Genomic DNA, 16337 nt, shown 5'->3' with positions numbered 1-16337 from the left:
ATCTAGTTTGTAGGAGTCTATACCGTGCTGTTGGAGTTTGAGCTCTACTGCAAGTGATACTTGAAAGGAATTTCATAGTTGCATGCAACACTTTTTTAAAAATCTTTTATCTTTTAAATTAATTTGCAACCTAGGACTTAATTTTAACACAACCCTATGTTAAAAAAGGTTGTTTAGGTTGTAAAATCGTGCATTTTCACGTTAGACTTTGTCAGATGTCTGGCTGCATGTGGGGCGTTAATTGTGCTCCTTCCTGTATGTATTGTAATATGATTATAATTTCATAACTGCATACAATGTGCCTCTTATCTTATTTGGGATGGATGTATAAAAAGAGAAAAATTAAGGTTGGCTGCACAATTTTGTTTCCTGGCCCAGTTCAAAATAAGCAGAATATAAATTAGGTAAATGAAACTCCCCTGAAGTTTTATGTGAATTGCCTATATTTCATTGCATATTAGAAGCTGCTATTAAGTTGAATAACTGTTCCATTTTATTCCAGAGGTAGTAGCAAACAAAAATAATAGTAGATTAATGGATCCTTGTATACATGCAACATTTGGGGATACAGTGTACTGTAGTCTATTTGCATGTATACATTGGATAATGACATCATTAAGTTATTTGTGTGACGATGCCCGTCATAATTTTTTTTGCCTGTTGCTTAAACCAGACGTGTTCAACCTGCCCCGACACAGCATCATCCATCCTTCAGGTCTGTGGGGAGTCCTGTGGCTGTGGCCCTGTTTATCAATTCATGTGCATGGAGCAGTGTGAGGTCCAGTCCTGGTGTGCATGGACCCCTAGAGCCTGATCCTTGAACATGGGATTGGGCAAGTGTGCAGGTGTTGCTGAGCCCTGGGATCCATCCCGGGATCAGGCAACAGGAGCCCGCAGACTGGCCCCATGTTCCTCATCTGGTCCATGGGGCCAAAGGTTGAGCACCACTGGCTTAAACTATAACAGATTTCAGTTACCCACATACTGGTGAAGTTCTTAAACCTTTTAAGCACATAGCATTTTTCAGGCCCACTCCTGCTTTGCATTGTGAATATAATAGTAATTTGCCTTGTGACACAAATAGTGAACAGAAAGCAACTGTTGAAGAGCTGCTGTTAGAAGCCGTGAGAACTAGGCAGTTGGGGGTGTGAGGGAGGGTGCTATTAGAAGGTTTAAAATAAGGAGAAATAGCAGCCCTGAAACTTGCTAGCTTCCCTTATTTTCAAGGCTTCTAATAGCAACCCCACATTTACTATTAGACCTATGACAATGATTGGAATCGGGCAGTTTTGGAACTGCTACTACCAGGGCCCTGACGGCACTGTGTACTTAAATAAGAATTGTTTCAGTAAATGCATACCTTTCCCCCTCTAGTCCTGAGGCTGAGGTTTTGCATCTATGAAATGGAATACTAACTACAGGATTATCAGTGTCCATCTATCTTTTTCAGTTTATAGGTGGAAAAAAAAAACCTAGATTACACTCAGAATTAATTTGGGGAAAGTTAGGAAAATATCCACAGTGATTTCCAGACTAAAATACTATTAAACATAATGATTTTTTTCTTGTTAACTAGCTGGATCGGGCTGTTTTTCCTCAGAAAATAACCGTTCAGTATAGGACTCTGGGAATCCATTTTGCATGGTAGTGTTACATGTAAATATTTTTAAATATTCATTATTTAAGATATACTGAAAACATTTAAGTTTTGTGATGCAGTTTATAAGATTTTTGGAAACATTTTCCATGCTGAGTATAAATATATGAAATGTCTTGTTGTCTTGTAGCTGTCATTTGCCAATGCTGTACATTGGACTGGAGTATGGTTTGACCAACAACTCAAAGTTAGCCGAAAGGTTTTTCAGCCAAGCCTTAAGCATTGCACCTGAAGATCCTTTTGTTATGCATGAAGTCGGAGTGGTTGCATTTCAAAATGGAGAGTAAGTAATGGAATAAATAGGTCTATTTTATTAAGTAATGTGTTCAGCTCACCACAGAAATAATACAAGTTCAAGACTCTGGTGCAGCGCAGGAGCTGGTACTGCCTGCCATTGCATCAGAGCCAGTTCAAGATTGCCAACAGCACGGACCTTACTCATTTCGTGGATCCAGCAGCAGGAGTGACACCCTCTCCTGGGCTTCGCTTCCTGTGACTTCCACTGCCAGTGGCAGGGACCTAGCTGGCCCCAGCATGCCAGGGGCAGGCACTCCCAAGATGGGCAGTAGGGGGAATATTGCAGGCAGGGCACAGGCTCTAAACATTGGGAGTTACTTGTCTTCATGGACAGACATGAGTTTCAGCACCCTGTCCTAGGGTTAGTACCGTGGGGCTGGGGGAGGCCTCTGCTGGCTCCAGACCTGTCCAAAGTGGGCTAAGATCATAGTAAGCATTACCATGCAACAGCTCAGGACATTTTTTTTAATATGGAACAATAATGCTTATAATGATTTCAGATTGAATATATGCAAAATCCCATGCAGTGAGGTCCATAGAGATCAGTCAGCTGTCTCTTGATTTCATGCTAAAGGTAACTAAATGTTTGAACTCATATTTGTCATGGAATAGAGCAGGGTGTCAAACTCATGCCAGGCCAGATCCAGACCTCAGGGCCCCTTAGGCTAGGTCCATGGGGTCAGCACCAGCTGTTGTGGGTCTGGTGGCAGTAGAGAGTATCTGGGAACTGTAAGGTGAGACAGTTCTGAATCAGGCTTCATACTCCCAACTTCAGGTAATGCTGTGGGCTGGATTTGACCCATGAGCCATATATATTTGTCAACCCTGGAATAAAGTATTATATAATAAACTTGGCAAATCAGGAAGTATCATAAATATTCTGCAGAAATGAACAAATATAAAAAGATTGTTTACTTGGGTCACCTTTTTAGTTGGGGATATGTGGGATGAAGAATTTAATGCATGTCCTTGGACTGTATTCTGTTTTAATTCTTGTTTGCTGCATCAGATTTAACTTAATATTCCTTTCTGGACAGGGTATTGCTAAATGTGGCTTTTGCCTTTAATTTATGAGAATAGTTGTTTGTAACAAACAATGTAAAAGTAACTTATTTTTCTATTACAGATTTTTCACAATTTCAAGGGGAAAGGACTGTTTATTAGAATCATGTAGTAGCTACTTTATAATTCCATTATTTATTTATTTATTTATTTACTGTAGCTGGAAAACTGCAGAGAAGTGGTTTCTTGATGCATTAGAGAAAATCAAAGCTATTGGAAATGAGGTGTGTGCTAAATTAAAGTGTATTTAATTTCATACTGAAGTATTTATTAAAATTCCAGGTTCTTGTATTATTCTGCTTTATATAAATGGAACATTAAAATAAATTAAACAAGTTCTAAAACATGATCCTTCCCAACAATATAAGCCTCTGGCCGTTCAATTTTGGCATTATTTAAAACATGAGGATACTATCGCATATTTTGTTTTAGCTTTTCCCATGATATGTAGAACAAGCCTCTGGATGAAATCAGAAAGCAATACATTATAATGTATGCCTCTGATACAGTGGGAAGCAGAATCTAGGTCTGATTCCCAGTCATAGTTTTAATTTCTAGGCTAAGGGTTGGCAACCTACAGCTTGCTGGCCAGATCTTTCAAGCCGGGGCTTCAGCAGTGACATTTCAGCAGTAACATTGTGGAGGAGGGGGGTTGCCTGCACTGTGGCTGGGTAGTGGGAGAAGCTGTAGTTCCCCATTTAGACAGGCTGCCCCATCTTAAACCCCTGTTGGGTAGTTTCAGCCTACTACTCCTGAACATTGCTGGTCTCTGTCATAGACCATTCTTTTCATATCTATGTTATTGTCAACACAGATAACTCATTGCAGCAAAGTAGCAATACAAATATCCACTTTTTCAAACATTAGACAGTCGTAAAAATCAAGAATAGCATTTATAGTTGTACTGCCTGCAATAAAGCTCTGGGACTTTGTATGCTATTTAAAAGGATAGGTTAGTGTCTAACATCAAAATGAAATTTTCCTCTATGCTGTTCTTATATGTCTATGAGAATGTTGTTGGATGTCTTCAAAGAACAGACAAATACTAGGAAAGATGCACTAGGGTGCACTAGTCTTCCTGCAAGCATAAGAAATGCAAGAACCTGTAAAATACAATGAAACTGGGGAAGAAGGTTCACATTAAGTAAATAAGTAGTTCACTGGGTGACATCTTTGCTAATTTTACCTGTAAAATGCTTTTTTTGGCAGTAGGGAAGGTATGCTTAATGTTAAAGAGATTTAAAATGTTTGTCACCTTTTCATTTTCCATGGATATATTGCCTTCTACACCTCTCTTCAAATTGGAGATTATGACACCCAAAGGGGACTGAGAGTCTCAAGGAAATTCAGTTGTTGTAGTGTTTGGGCTTGTGTTAGAAATAAGGTCACCTGCATAAAAAGATTGGGGACCCACTGACTTACTGTTACTAGAGAAATCAACATAACAGGAAGATTTACCTGAAGGCTGCCAAGCATATGCTAATAGGATTGATGGAATATTTTTCAGGTAACAGTTGACAAGTGGGAGCCTTTACTGAACAACTTAGGACATGTGTGTAGAAAGCTGAAGTAAGTTGAAAAACTGAAATGTTTTAAGGCTACGTTTACCTAATACACTGTAAAATCATACACTACATTGGTTCACTTCATAATTACACTGTGATAGCACTATAAAAGGATGTTTTATAGTAAATGAGAATGTTCCCAAGCATGTCACTCCGGGTAAAGAATTCTTCACGTGAAAATTCTGTATAAAAGTTTTTCTTACTGTGGTATTGACATCAAATCATAATGCAGGCCAGTTATAAGTATGCATGCTCGTATATTCTTTGGGTTCTAAAATTAATTATTAAAATATACAGCTAATTCTTGTTCATTCTAAATTCAAGAAAGGATAGGATACTTGAAGGGAACTGTGGATGCATGTAAATCTATATGAAGCAAGCTGAAGAATTTTATAATTGTTGAAAGCTTTAAAATATTCTAAAAACCACCATGATCCCAATAATGTCAAGATATTTATTTTGATAAATGTCATGTTATTGCCTGCTCCGTAAGGCAGAATTAGAAGCAAAGAGTAACATTCATTATTGTCTGCTCCACCACAGCAGCTTGAGCAATGACAGTAGCAGGACTGAAATAATTTTGATGCTCTTGTTTACTCTGTATGATGGCCATATCCAAATAGCAAAAAAAATTAGAGCTGATGCTGCAACATTTAGACCTCTACAACAGTTTGCTACACAAGCTGATAACCATCAACACCTACCATTTTGCAGCCAGCTACAGTTGGTCATGTGCAATGTGCTTTTCAGTAGGAAGACATTCTTTCCACACATTGGCTGTAAATTTAAACAGCCTATTCTTCTCAAAGATTTTTCATGCATAATGTTTTTTAAAGCCTTGAATTTAAGGAAAAATTGATTCCCAGTTACCTTGAATAATATCATGATTATCATGAAAGCGTGTAATGTATTCCTTTATGTTGCAAATATGAAGCAATAATTTAATTATTTCATATTGTTATCCTAGGCTAATGGGTTTAGGCCAGGATATTATTGTGTCAAATGAAATACGAATATAGGCAATCAGGACTCATTGTAGAGATGATTGTCTTTTCCTCTAGACCAATACAGCTACAACCTGGATATCTGATGTAAGAATATAGTACAGTGACCCTCTGCACCAGAAAACTTACTAATATATGCCATACTTAAACTTAACAGGAAGTATGAAGAAGCATTAGAATATCATCGGCAGGCTCTAGTATTGATTCCTCAGAATGCCTCTACCTATTCTGCCGTTGGATACATACACAGTCTCATGGGCAATTTTGAAAGTGCAATTGACTATTTTCATACGGTATGTATGTGCTTTATATTAAGGCGGTGCTGCTCACAGATCCAGAATTAAGGTTAAATTTTCTTTTGCATTTAATATAGAAATTCATGAAAAATGATGTATGTGAAAAATAAATGTATTCTTCTCCAACTTAGACCAGGTTTTGAATACAGAATTAATTTTGTTTCAGTTTCCAAGTCATATGTTAATTAGGCTAAAATAGAACCTTTCAGAATTTATTTTTTATCCCAAATAAATTAAACAGATACTTCTCAGACATTTACAACTAATTGAAATACAGAGTTTATATAACAAGAAAAAATTATAAGCCAATTTTAGTGATCACGAGGAAAAAATATTTTAAAGTAGTTTTAATTAGTTTAATTTGGGCTTCAAAACCCTAAAACGCCTTTATAATAGTTAAGATTAAAAATGAAGATTCTTTTGATTGCTAATGGACTTCTGTATTTAAATATTTGACTTTCTTAGCCCTTAATTTTGAATATTCTGAGATTGTAGTGAGTGGTTCGTTTGACAGAGTAACTGTTCTGCTGAGTTTCTTTTTACCCTTCAGTTAGTGTTACATGTATTATCATTGGCTTTTTCCTAATTTATGGTTTTTGAGCTGCATATAAATGAAGTCCATTTTATCTATAGGGACACTTGTTCACAAATTGTTACCTTAAAAGCTTTGAATAATATACTCTGTTAGTCTTCCTTTACAGTGTATGAAAAATTGCACTGTAGTATATAGAGTAGAACAGAAGGGACGTGCACTGTAACTGGGTTTTGGGGTTTTTTTTAAATTATTATTTATAGTACTTTTCTGGCCAGTTAAATACATTCATCATCTTGGCTGAAGGGGAACCTTTGTTTCATAGTGAGGATCAGTTTACAAAACGCTAATTTAGTTGTCATGATGTAAATATTTATTTCTGATGCTGAACATTCTATATCTTTTTACAGGCGCTTGGTCTTAGGAGGGATGATACATTTTCTGTTACCATGCTTGGACATTGCATAGAAATGTACATTGGTGATTCTGAAGCTTACATTGGTAATTCTGTTATTTATTACTATATAAGAGAGCGATATGAGTAGTAAAAAACATGACCTGTTAAGGTTCGTTAAATAAAAGATCTTACGGTGCTACAGTAGCACCCCAGCAGAAAAATTCCTTCCAAAGTCCAGCTGCTGCTGAATCTTCCTGTCTCCCCCCCCAAAAAAAAAAAAGGGCATTTACATCTTAGTGGGAAGAACATAATGTAAAGGTCAAAAACCGATTATTGAATTTTGTACATAAAATACTGTAAAGCCTATCCAGAATAGAGGAAAATATTTACTCCAATATGATGGCATGTTTGGTTACCACTTGCTGAAGTTCTAGGGAAGCTTATTTTAGAAGTCAGGGTAGATATGCACACTTACAGATTAAGATAAGCCCTCTACACATGTAGCTAAAGGCATGATTGGATCTAACGTGTGATCAGCACAGTGGCACCTCCTGTCAGGCCACACATGCATGGTAGGAGGCAGAGTTGTAGGATTGCGCATTAGATCTAAACGTGCCTTCTTGCCAGTGTAGTGAGAGCCTGATCCTGGGCTCCCCCTGGACTGGCAGATAAGTAAGCTCCCATGTCTGGGAGCCCCCTTTGCTGAGGGGGCTTCCAGCTGAAAGGGCCACATGCAGCCAGGGCCAAGAGTCCTGCACCTGCCGGGTCTCAGCCAGGACCATGAGTCCCATCAGGCCACATTCTCAGCCCCAGCTGCTGTAGTCTCTTTGCAGACTGCCTACATGTGCAAATTAAATCTGGACAGAAGCTAGCTATGGAGTTGTTATACATATTCAAGCCATAACTTTATAGCTGATTGGACTTTCTATGGTGGGATAGTTAATTTGCATGCGTAGCCTGTCTAAATTTATTGCACAGTTAACAAGGTGATTGTGCCATAGATGTCACATGTAGCAGGGGCCTAAATAACTTATTTTAGCTCACTTTTTACAAATAATTTCTGTAGCTGTTTTGCCAAGTACAGTGATGCTTAAGGCAGAGATGGTTCAAATAAAGGAACAAGTTACAGACAAGAATGAAGACTTTTGAGAGAAAAAGCAAACAACACAGATTAAAAATAGAGTAGAAGAAATGTTTCATCTTTTCATAAGAGAGAATCAGGGATTGTTTGTTTAAAATGATATTAACTATTAGGGTTTAGAGACAAGCCTGAAAATAATCAAAGTGTAAAAGTAATTCCACATGTAGGAGTTGGTCACAAATGATAAAAATGTGGCTGAGAATTTTGGTTTTGTTTTGTTTTTTAGTAGTCTGAATATCACAGTTGTCATTTGGAATGGGTTAGGATTAACGCATCTGTCTATCCTCCCCCGGAAATTCAGAATTATACAAGTGAAAAATAAAGTCTACATGCCTCCTAATTTTAAGATGTTTATGAAATACAAAAATATTTTTTCACTTGCAACTTCATAATGCACAATTTTTTCTGTTGTATTGGACTTATGCACTTCTCCATAGTGAATAATTATTCATTTAGTATACTGTGAAATATGGTAATGAGCATGAGCCCGGTTAGAAAGTAGCATCTGTCTACTACCTGTTCCTATTTGCATCAGTGAATGAATTTGCCAGTGTGAAAATTGGTTGGACAAGCATTTTCTCTAATTTTTATTATTGTAAATGTATTATTACAAAGAATATATCCTAAAGTACCATATAGCTATATGATTGTAAGTTTGCGTCTCTCTCTTAAGGAACTGACAAATTAGTTGTTTCACCTGCGTTGCTAGCTGTAGCCTGCAGCCCCAGCAGTTTTTAAGCATGCCAGATGGGGGACGGACACAACAGAGGACTATACATCTGTCTGATGGTTGAAACGGCATATCTTTTTTAAATCTTTCCAAAACAGTTGCACTTGGAAATGTTTCAGATAACCACCTGAAGTGTCTCAGTTATTTGCTGATAAACTCAATATTTTATCAGATAGTAATCTTTGCAAAATTCACTTGGAGAGTAGTAACTGTTTTGTCTGTTTTTAGGAACAGAAATTAAAGACAAATTAAGATGTTATGACTTTGATGTTCACACCATGAAGACATTAAAGAACATTATTTCACCTCCCTGGGATTTCAGGGAATTTGATATAGAAAGACAGACTCTGTTTGAAAGTGGTATTGTGACATTGGAAGCACCACATCAGAAGAAAACTACAGATGCCAGTCGTCCATTAGAAGAAACCTTTGAGATTGAAATGAATGAAAGTGATATGATGTTGGAAACATCAATGTCAGATCATAGCACATGACTCTGGAACAGATCTCATCTTTGTCAAATTGTAACACATTTTGTTTTTGTGGTTTTTTTTTTCCTCTCGTCATGGATTTGGGAATTTGATATTTTTATATGAAACCCAACTACTTCTCTATATGTCACACCGAAAGTAATGCCTGCCTTAAGAATGATATAATATTAATTCCCAAAAGATTCATTCAAACTTTGTTTCTATAGAATAATCAGACACAATGAAATGAGTAAAGTGCATGTATTGTTCTTAGAACTGTTTACTGTATCCTGTGACTGCCATTAAGACTGTGAAAGCTTGAAAATAGTACTTAAAATAGTTTACAGTTCATTTCAAATTGAGTAGCTGAGACCTGTTGTAGTGTTGTTGTGGCTGCAAAGGTTTCATCTTATCTGTGAGGAACATACCATTAATTGATGAAAAATAACTAGAGTTTTGATGCTAATATATGTTAGTCTTTTAAGACAGGAATTATTGCAATCTTCATTATTTTGTTTAACCCCTGCTTACATTCAGGGAGAGCAGTTTTTATCAATTCAATCTAATTTAGTATATATTAAATTAATGTCAAAGCTTTTAAAGCATGGTAGTGAATGTGTGTCGTCCTGTTTAATCACTTCTGTTCATTAAACTCATACTCGTACTTCTGTGCTATATTACTAGACGATTTAAGCAGAACTGATTAGGCAAGAAATGTGAATTGCACATATTTAGAATAGCAAAGAAATTTTAAGTTGCATCTGATTACAATTTTCTGAAATCAGTGATGCCCTTGGAACTATTTTTTAAAGTTAGTTTGACAATAAACACAATGCTAGCCACATAGTACCGCTGTAGAGCTGTAGAAATTCTCTCTACCTTGACAAAATAAGTGAATGTAAAAGAAAAGGGGAAGTGTGTGTACAGTTTTTATGAAGTCTCTAAACCTGTGGTATTTTACTTTTGAATATGCTACTTGTTCATTGAAAATAGTGAAGCAAAGTTTGTCTTTCATGAACTGAGATGCTGACTAAACCATAAACCATTCAATAAACTTAGCAAGGCCTTCTAAGCTTCTGCTTAAAAATAATATTACACATGTTTTATATAAAACTTCTCCCATCTTCCCTATCCATAACTGCTTAAGTCTAAGTTAAACAATCGGTTGTTCCCTGTTAACTGAGTTTTGTGTTTAATGTGAGGACAGCTAAGAACGAAACACATGAAATATGTAATCTTAACATCACTGCAGTCTTTCAGAGCTCAGGAACCATCAAATATACTTCATAATTTTTCTTCAGATAGGTAGGTGATTTGTATGACTAAAAGTTCATTAGGTCATAGGTCTAATAGGTCATAAGGGACTTTGAAAAGGAGCACTTTGTAGAAGAAGCAGCCCCTCTTCAGCAATAATCATTAAATTTCTGTGAAGTGGTATATCTCAGGTGGTATTTGTATTTTATGTGATCTGTTTGTGTAGGAGATGGTGTAATTTTAAGTTTATGCTAGACAGTTTTGTAGTGCAGGGTTTTAGAGGTCTTTGTTCTTTTCTCTTTGGCATCTGGGTCCCCTGGGAGCTTTGAAAGGATACAGGACAAGGGAATTTGGTGTTGTGCTTGTAAGGAAGTTTGCTTGTTTTTTCGTTTGCACAAGATTATTTATTTTCAAATGTAAAGGACAGCAGATGGCAACTGCAGCTGGAGGAGTTAACCAGATATGAGACAGGAAATGAGACTGATGGGATTTGACAGCTGTAGAGACATTTATCATCCTTGAATAGGTTTCTGATGCCAGCTATATCTACTTGAAGTGTTGCTTGATGGAGGTGGTCAAAGGACTGGAACCTGCAGCAAGGCAGTGATGGAGGTCAGATAAGATTTGAGCAGGTAATGAAAGAAAGGAGAAATGAAGCTGCATATACAAATGAGAGACCTGATCCCTATCTAAAAAGATGATTGGATCTTCAGAGCAAGGGAGCCCATAAGATCATGCAACTAAAAATAAGGCAAAAGAAGGAACCAGCTGGTGGATGTGAAATAGAATTGAGCTTTAGTTTGTTGGTAAACAAAAAAGATGGGATGGCATGGGAGAAAAGAGAAGCTAGTCCAAAGAGAGGGGTGGGGAGAATGGAGATAATGGATCATCTCAGACCAAGAAGGATAGAGGAAGGACCAAGGAAGATAAAAAAAAGACAGAATATGGTAATTGGATACATAAAAGGAGAAAAAGGAAAAGTATCAGGGATACAAATACCAGGAAAAGGCATTTCTATGTAAACGGTGATTCACTGATTAATAATAGTAAGACCACTTACAAGGTACAACCTGGAAAACACAAAGGAATGCTGTCTATTGGGAGCAAAGATATGGGATAGACCTAAGACTGAAGAGGATTTTCATGGGAGCGGACAGTAATTGGCCTTCAGGTGAGTCACAGATGACATGACAATTACTGACAGGTGTAAAGGACAACTACAGTAGTATAGGGCAGTTGTTTAAACCTCTAGAAGTTCAAGTAATTTTTTTTCAGTGGGATTCTTCCTGTCCCAAGAGAAGATAGGAGAAGATTATGACAATTAATGGATTAATGATGACTCAGAAGATTGGTGCTGCTGGGAAGGGTTTTGGATGTTTGATCACTGGCTGGTAATCATGGATAGGGAACTTTTTCTCCAGGGATCAGCTTCACTTGAGTAAGTGAGGACAGAGTCTTTTGGGATCAAGGTTGACCTGACTGAGGAATGGCTTTAATCAAGGAACTTGAGGTGAGGGGGAAGCTGGGGAAAGTTCAGAATGAGAAATAAAAATGAGGAACAGGAACTCATTATGTAGGATGTAAAACCAGATGTTATAGGAATAATGGAAACATGGTGCAATAGTAGCAACTTTTCTGTGATTCCTCCTTGATAGCTCATTTAAGAGCTCCCAATTTAGCTCAATTGGTGTCTTACTACATTTCCTTTTCTCTTTTCATTGAGTTGGTTTCTACTTGTGCCCTTCTTTAATACTGGCTCTCCCTGAATTCCTTTGTCCAATAGATGCACTTCACATGAAAGTTTTACCTACCAATTCTCTGTGTGTGTTGATTTTGTTTATTCTACTGTTCTGATTTGATTAGAAGTTTTTCACATTTATGCTTGTACAATCTTATTTGAGCCTGCTTCTCAGTAATTGCTCTTGGCACTGTTAAGGAACCAAATGCTCATGTAGAACCTTTCTTATTTCTTGGTATCAGGATGAATAGCGAAGTGAAAAAAGGCCTAACAAAGGTCAAACAGTTGCATGGTAGTCCTGTGGTTCCAGGAAGGTAAAAGGCATTCTGAAACTGAACTTCTGGTTAAGGTATTTAGTCATCTTCAGTCTGGAATTGGATGAACCCCTGCCCTGCACCAGATGAGAGAAAGTATTTAAAAGAAAAAAAATTGCCTTGTACTCCAGAGGAACTTCTAAGTAAATTTAAAAAAATGGCTACTCCCAAACAGAAATTAGTCAGATGCTGATGGCTGGCCTAGTGCAGAAAGATGCTGATCCATGCTGGTTGACTAAAAGGTTTCCCAAGTGCTAGCTGCTATTCTGCACTTGGCTCATTCCCTGAACAGCTTCTCCCTAACAGTCCTACATAGTTTATGTGCTGTCTGTGGGAAACTAGCTGTCTCTGCTGCCAGGACTACTCTGCTAATCCAGCTGGGAATGGGATGTTCTAGTTGCTGTTCCCACATCTAACTTGTTTAGTATTAATATCAGGCTATGCAATGTGTTACAATGACCAAGTCAAAACCAACAAATCAATCATATGAGATGCACTGTAGAATTGGAGTCAAATGAGCAGATTAATTTAATAATCATATTAATGAAAACTCCTTATATGAGAGGTAGGCACTTCTTTTCGAACCGAGTCAGAATAACTCACCCTGAGTCAGAGGCAGGCAGGCATTTGTTAGGAGCCAGTGGTTGCACCCACTTGTCTGTGAACCGAAACAGGGAGAGTGTCTGATTATTCCCACCATGCCATGGGAAGAGCACCCCAAACCACACTGTAGCCAAAGTCCCGCATCTATGTGCTGGACCCAGTGGTTCCATGGCAAATCTGGTCCATAGACTAGGTTGCCAATTTGCTGCTTTATACAAATTCTAAGATGGCCATCCTGGTTGTAAATGTAAGCCGAAGAACTTGACTGAAGTTTGTTGATTTCAGTATTACACTACTTCTCTAATATTCTGTTATCTAATGTCTGAACACAGCTTCACAGCCAATAAAGCTTAGACTTCAGGTTTTATCTAGTGGCTTTTCCTTTTTCTTCCTTCACTGCAACAGAAATAAGATACAGACATTAACTGAATGCTGTTTGTACAGATGTTTCACAGCTTTTATTTGCTAGGATTACAAGTGCCAATCTTCTGTTTTCTAGGATGTTGAGAAGATATTTAGAGCTCTTTGAACCTGGGACTGTCAAGTCCTTCAAGTATCCATATGTCTATTCCACTCACGGGCTTGTTAGCTCCCTGCATTTGAGCTTGGATTACTTTGAGCCACATCTGCATTCTGAATGTCTTTATAACTCTGGATCTGAGGTCATTTCTGACAGACCCTCGCATCAGCTTTTCTCTTTGAGTCAAACTTTTGTGAGTAAGCTTCACATACACGATAAAACATGTTGCTGTGATGTAAGATGGTACTTTTTTTCATAGCATTTCATTTTAAAAAATCTGAGAAACTTGCTGTGTGCAAAGTTTAGCCCTTATGGCAGACAAGAAGTCTCCAAAATCTAAAAATGTTATATTGCTTGCTCTTGCAGATGGTGTGTCCTCAGTTATGGGCATACCAGCTATTGATTATGAAGGTTGTATCCTTGAGAGAAGAGCTGTTTGCTTGTAGTTCTCCAAGGAAAATACAGAGATGAGAGAGATTTTTATTAGTCATCTTTGCAGGAGAGCTCTGTTGTCCCTCTTCAGACTTTGGAGGGGCAGAGACTGCAACCTCAGAACAGTCCTCTTCACAAATGCTTTCACCTTGTGAAAAAAAGACACTACTTTTTCAAGAGGCATAATTTTAGACTGAGCTTACTATGTTCTGGCACTAAAAAGACAGAAAAATACAAATTTGGACCCTGAAGAATCTCCCTTGCAACCACTTACACAACAATTGTCATGCCCCAGTACCAGTTCATTTGCAGTTCAATGCATCACCCAGTACCCACAATATAGTCTCACAGCTACCTGTGTTCTCATTTCTGAGTAGGGTGACACTAACATTGCCACTTCCATAGTACCATTGTGTCTGATGGCATCTTCATGGCACTAAGAGATCTTGTTTTTTGCACTACCCAAATCATAACTAGAGACTGGTAGTTAATGGTGTAAGTCTGAAGTCAGGCAGAAAGCATGGCACGCTGCTACTTTAGAGACTAACTTGTTGAGCGAGGCATGCTTTTGTAGGTGCTATGCTTCATCCTAGCATCCGATGAAGTAGGCATTTGCTTATGAAAGCTTAAGTTAGTCTCTAAGGTACGGTCCTGCCCTCCTTCAATCAAATGTGTTAATGGTGGTAAAGGTTCCACTTGCTCTATCAAGGACCCCTCCAGCTCAGTAACCAACTCATGGATCATACAAATTTGTGTTTAAGATAATCTCTCTGTTTTTCTGGGACAGTACACAAGTTTGGAAGATGTAAAGAATCTCTTGATTCTTGACCACTCCCCCCCACCCCCACGCGTGCCCCCTACCCCAAGTAATGTTATTTTCTGATTCATTTACTGTTTCGAAAGGCTTAAAGCAAAGGCCAAATAGCCATGGAGGCCTCACAAAAGGGCAACGAACAATCATGAACTGTGGGGCGGTGTGACTTAGCACTGGGTAAGGCCTAAAATGCCAGGTAAAATTATGTGAGTCTCTAAGAATGATCAGAAACAATTCCAGGCAGCCAACCCATCTACCACATGGCATAATCTGACTGGCTTTAAAAGAGAACGGCGTAAGGTGTGGACAACGAAACGCAGGCCTCTCACAACTTACCTAGGTCTGCAGAAATTCCCATCACAGGACCCACGAGTTGCTGAAAGTGAGTCCTCATGTTCTTACTGGGGAAGGAGTGGTTGCTGACCATGCAGCCATGGGCTTTGTGCTGCCCAATCCTGTATTTTGAAGCTGTCGCTGGAAACGGCACACATAACCTTGAACCCCTGGCACTGAGACCCCTCAGGGCTTGCAAATTAAAAAAAATTCGTTTCTTTTCTTTTTTTTGTGTGTATGCTGGATGTAATTAACATGGGGGATTCAGTGCCACAGGAGGTGGAGTCAGGTTCCCAAAAGAACTGAGTATATTCATGGAGGATAGGACTACAAATGGCAGGTTGAACCAGCATGGCAGGTGAGTTCTCCTCTGGTGTCTTGCGCAATTCATGGTGGGCACAAGTGAGGGCATTGAGCATGGGATACGTCACTAAAGCATAGTTTCTCCACCTGTAGTATGCGTACGTGAGACACGGCAGGGGTGTGTGGATATCCCAACACTTTCTGTCTCTTGCCCTCTTTTCCTCTTAAAACTATGGCAAAAAAATTGGTGTGCCGCACATTAAAACTTCCCAGTAATAATTTGGTGTTCAGCCCTCCTAGCTTTGGGCAACATCACTTCTAGCCTGGGTACATGCTTGAACTGAGCACCCTCGTGTAAAAGGTGGCAGCCCTATCTACACCAGATCAGACATCTGTCATGTGGTGACCTTGTATAAACAGTCCTTCTTGCAATATATAGCATATAGTCTGTAAATATAAACTCCCCTGGAAAATTGAGTGTTGGGAAACTTCTTTAAATTTTCAGAAATTAGGGGGTACTTGCTACTTAAAAGGTTGAGAAACGCTGCTCCAGAAACAGCCGCTTTTATGTTCTCTGGGCTGCTTGTGCTGCAGCCAGGAAGGCTTATTTGATGCATATTGGGGGGTCAGGCCTTATGTCCACAGTGCAAGTTAGTCCTTTCCCCCCACTATGAAAAGGGGGTGGTATGCCCCTGTCACCCAGAGGACTAACAGCATACTGGGCTGCATTGGTAGGTGTGTTGCCAGCAGATGGAGGGAAGTGATTTTTTCCCCTCTATACAGCACCAGTGAGGCCACATCTGGAGTAATGTGCACAGGTTTGCCTCATGCAAAGGATGCAGGCAAATTGAAGAGTCCAGTGGATGGTGACAAAA

General features: G+C 38.5%; 1 protein-coding gene across 2 annotated transcripts in view; it reads left to right on the top strand.

The window, feature by feature from the left end:
- The window catches only part of CDC16 (cell division cycle 16), a 31971-nt gene extending 21733 nt beyond the window's left edge, over positions 1-10238 (top strand). For both annotated transcript variants that reach the window (XM_019529610.1, XM_019529611.1), the window contains 6 exons: positions 1788-1940; positions 3177-3240; positions 4524-4585; positions 5743-5878; positions 6824-6914; positions 8910-10238. In XM_019529610.1, the coding sequence (XP_019385155.1) occupies positions 1788-1940; positions 3177-3240; positions 4524-4585; positions 5743-5878; positions 6824-6914; positions 8910-9175 (772 nt within the window). In that variant the 3' untranslated portion in view covers positions 9176-10238. The remainder of the gene's footprint in view (positions 1-1787; positions 1941-3176; positions 3241-4523; positions 4586-5742; positions 5879-6823; positions 6915-8909) is intronic.
- Positions 10239-16337: the final 6099 nt, after the last annotated feature.

The sequence above is a fragment of the Crocodylus porosus genome, unplaced genomic scaffold (genome assembly GCF_001723895.1).
Source record: "Crocodylus porosus isolate Cpor-Errol unplaced genomic scaffold, CroPor_comp1, whole genome shotgun sequence".
Taxonomy (NCBI): domain Eukaryota; kingdom Metazoa; phylum Chordata; order Crocodylia; family Crocodylidae; genus Crocodylus; species Crocodylus porosus.
The sequence above is the reverse complement of the archived record's forward strand: the minus strand, read 5'-3'. Positions and strand labels throughout refer to the sequence as shown.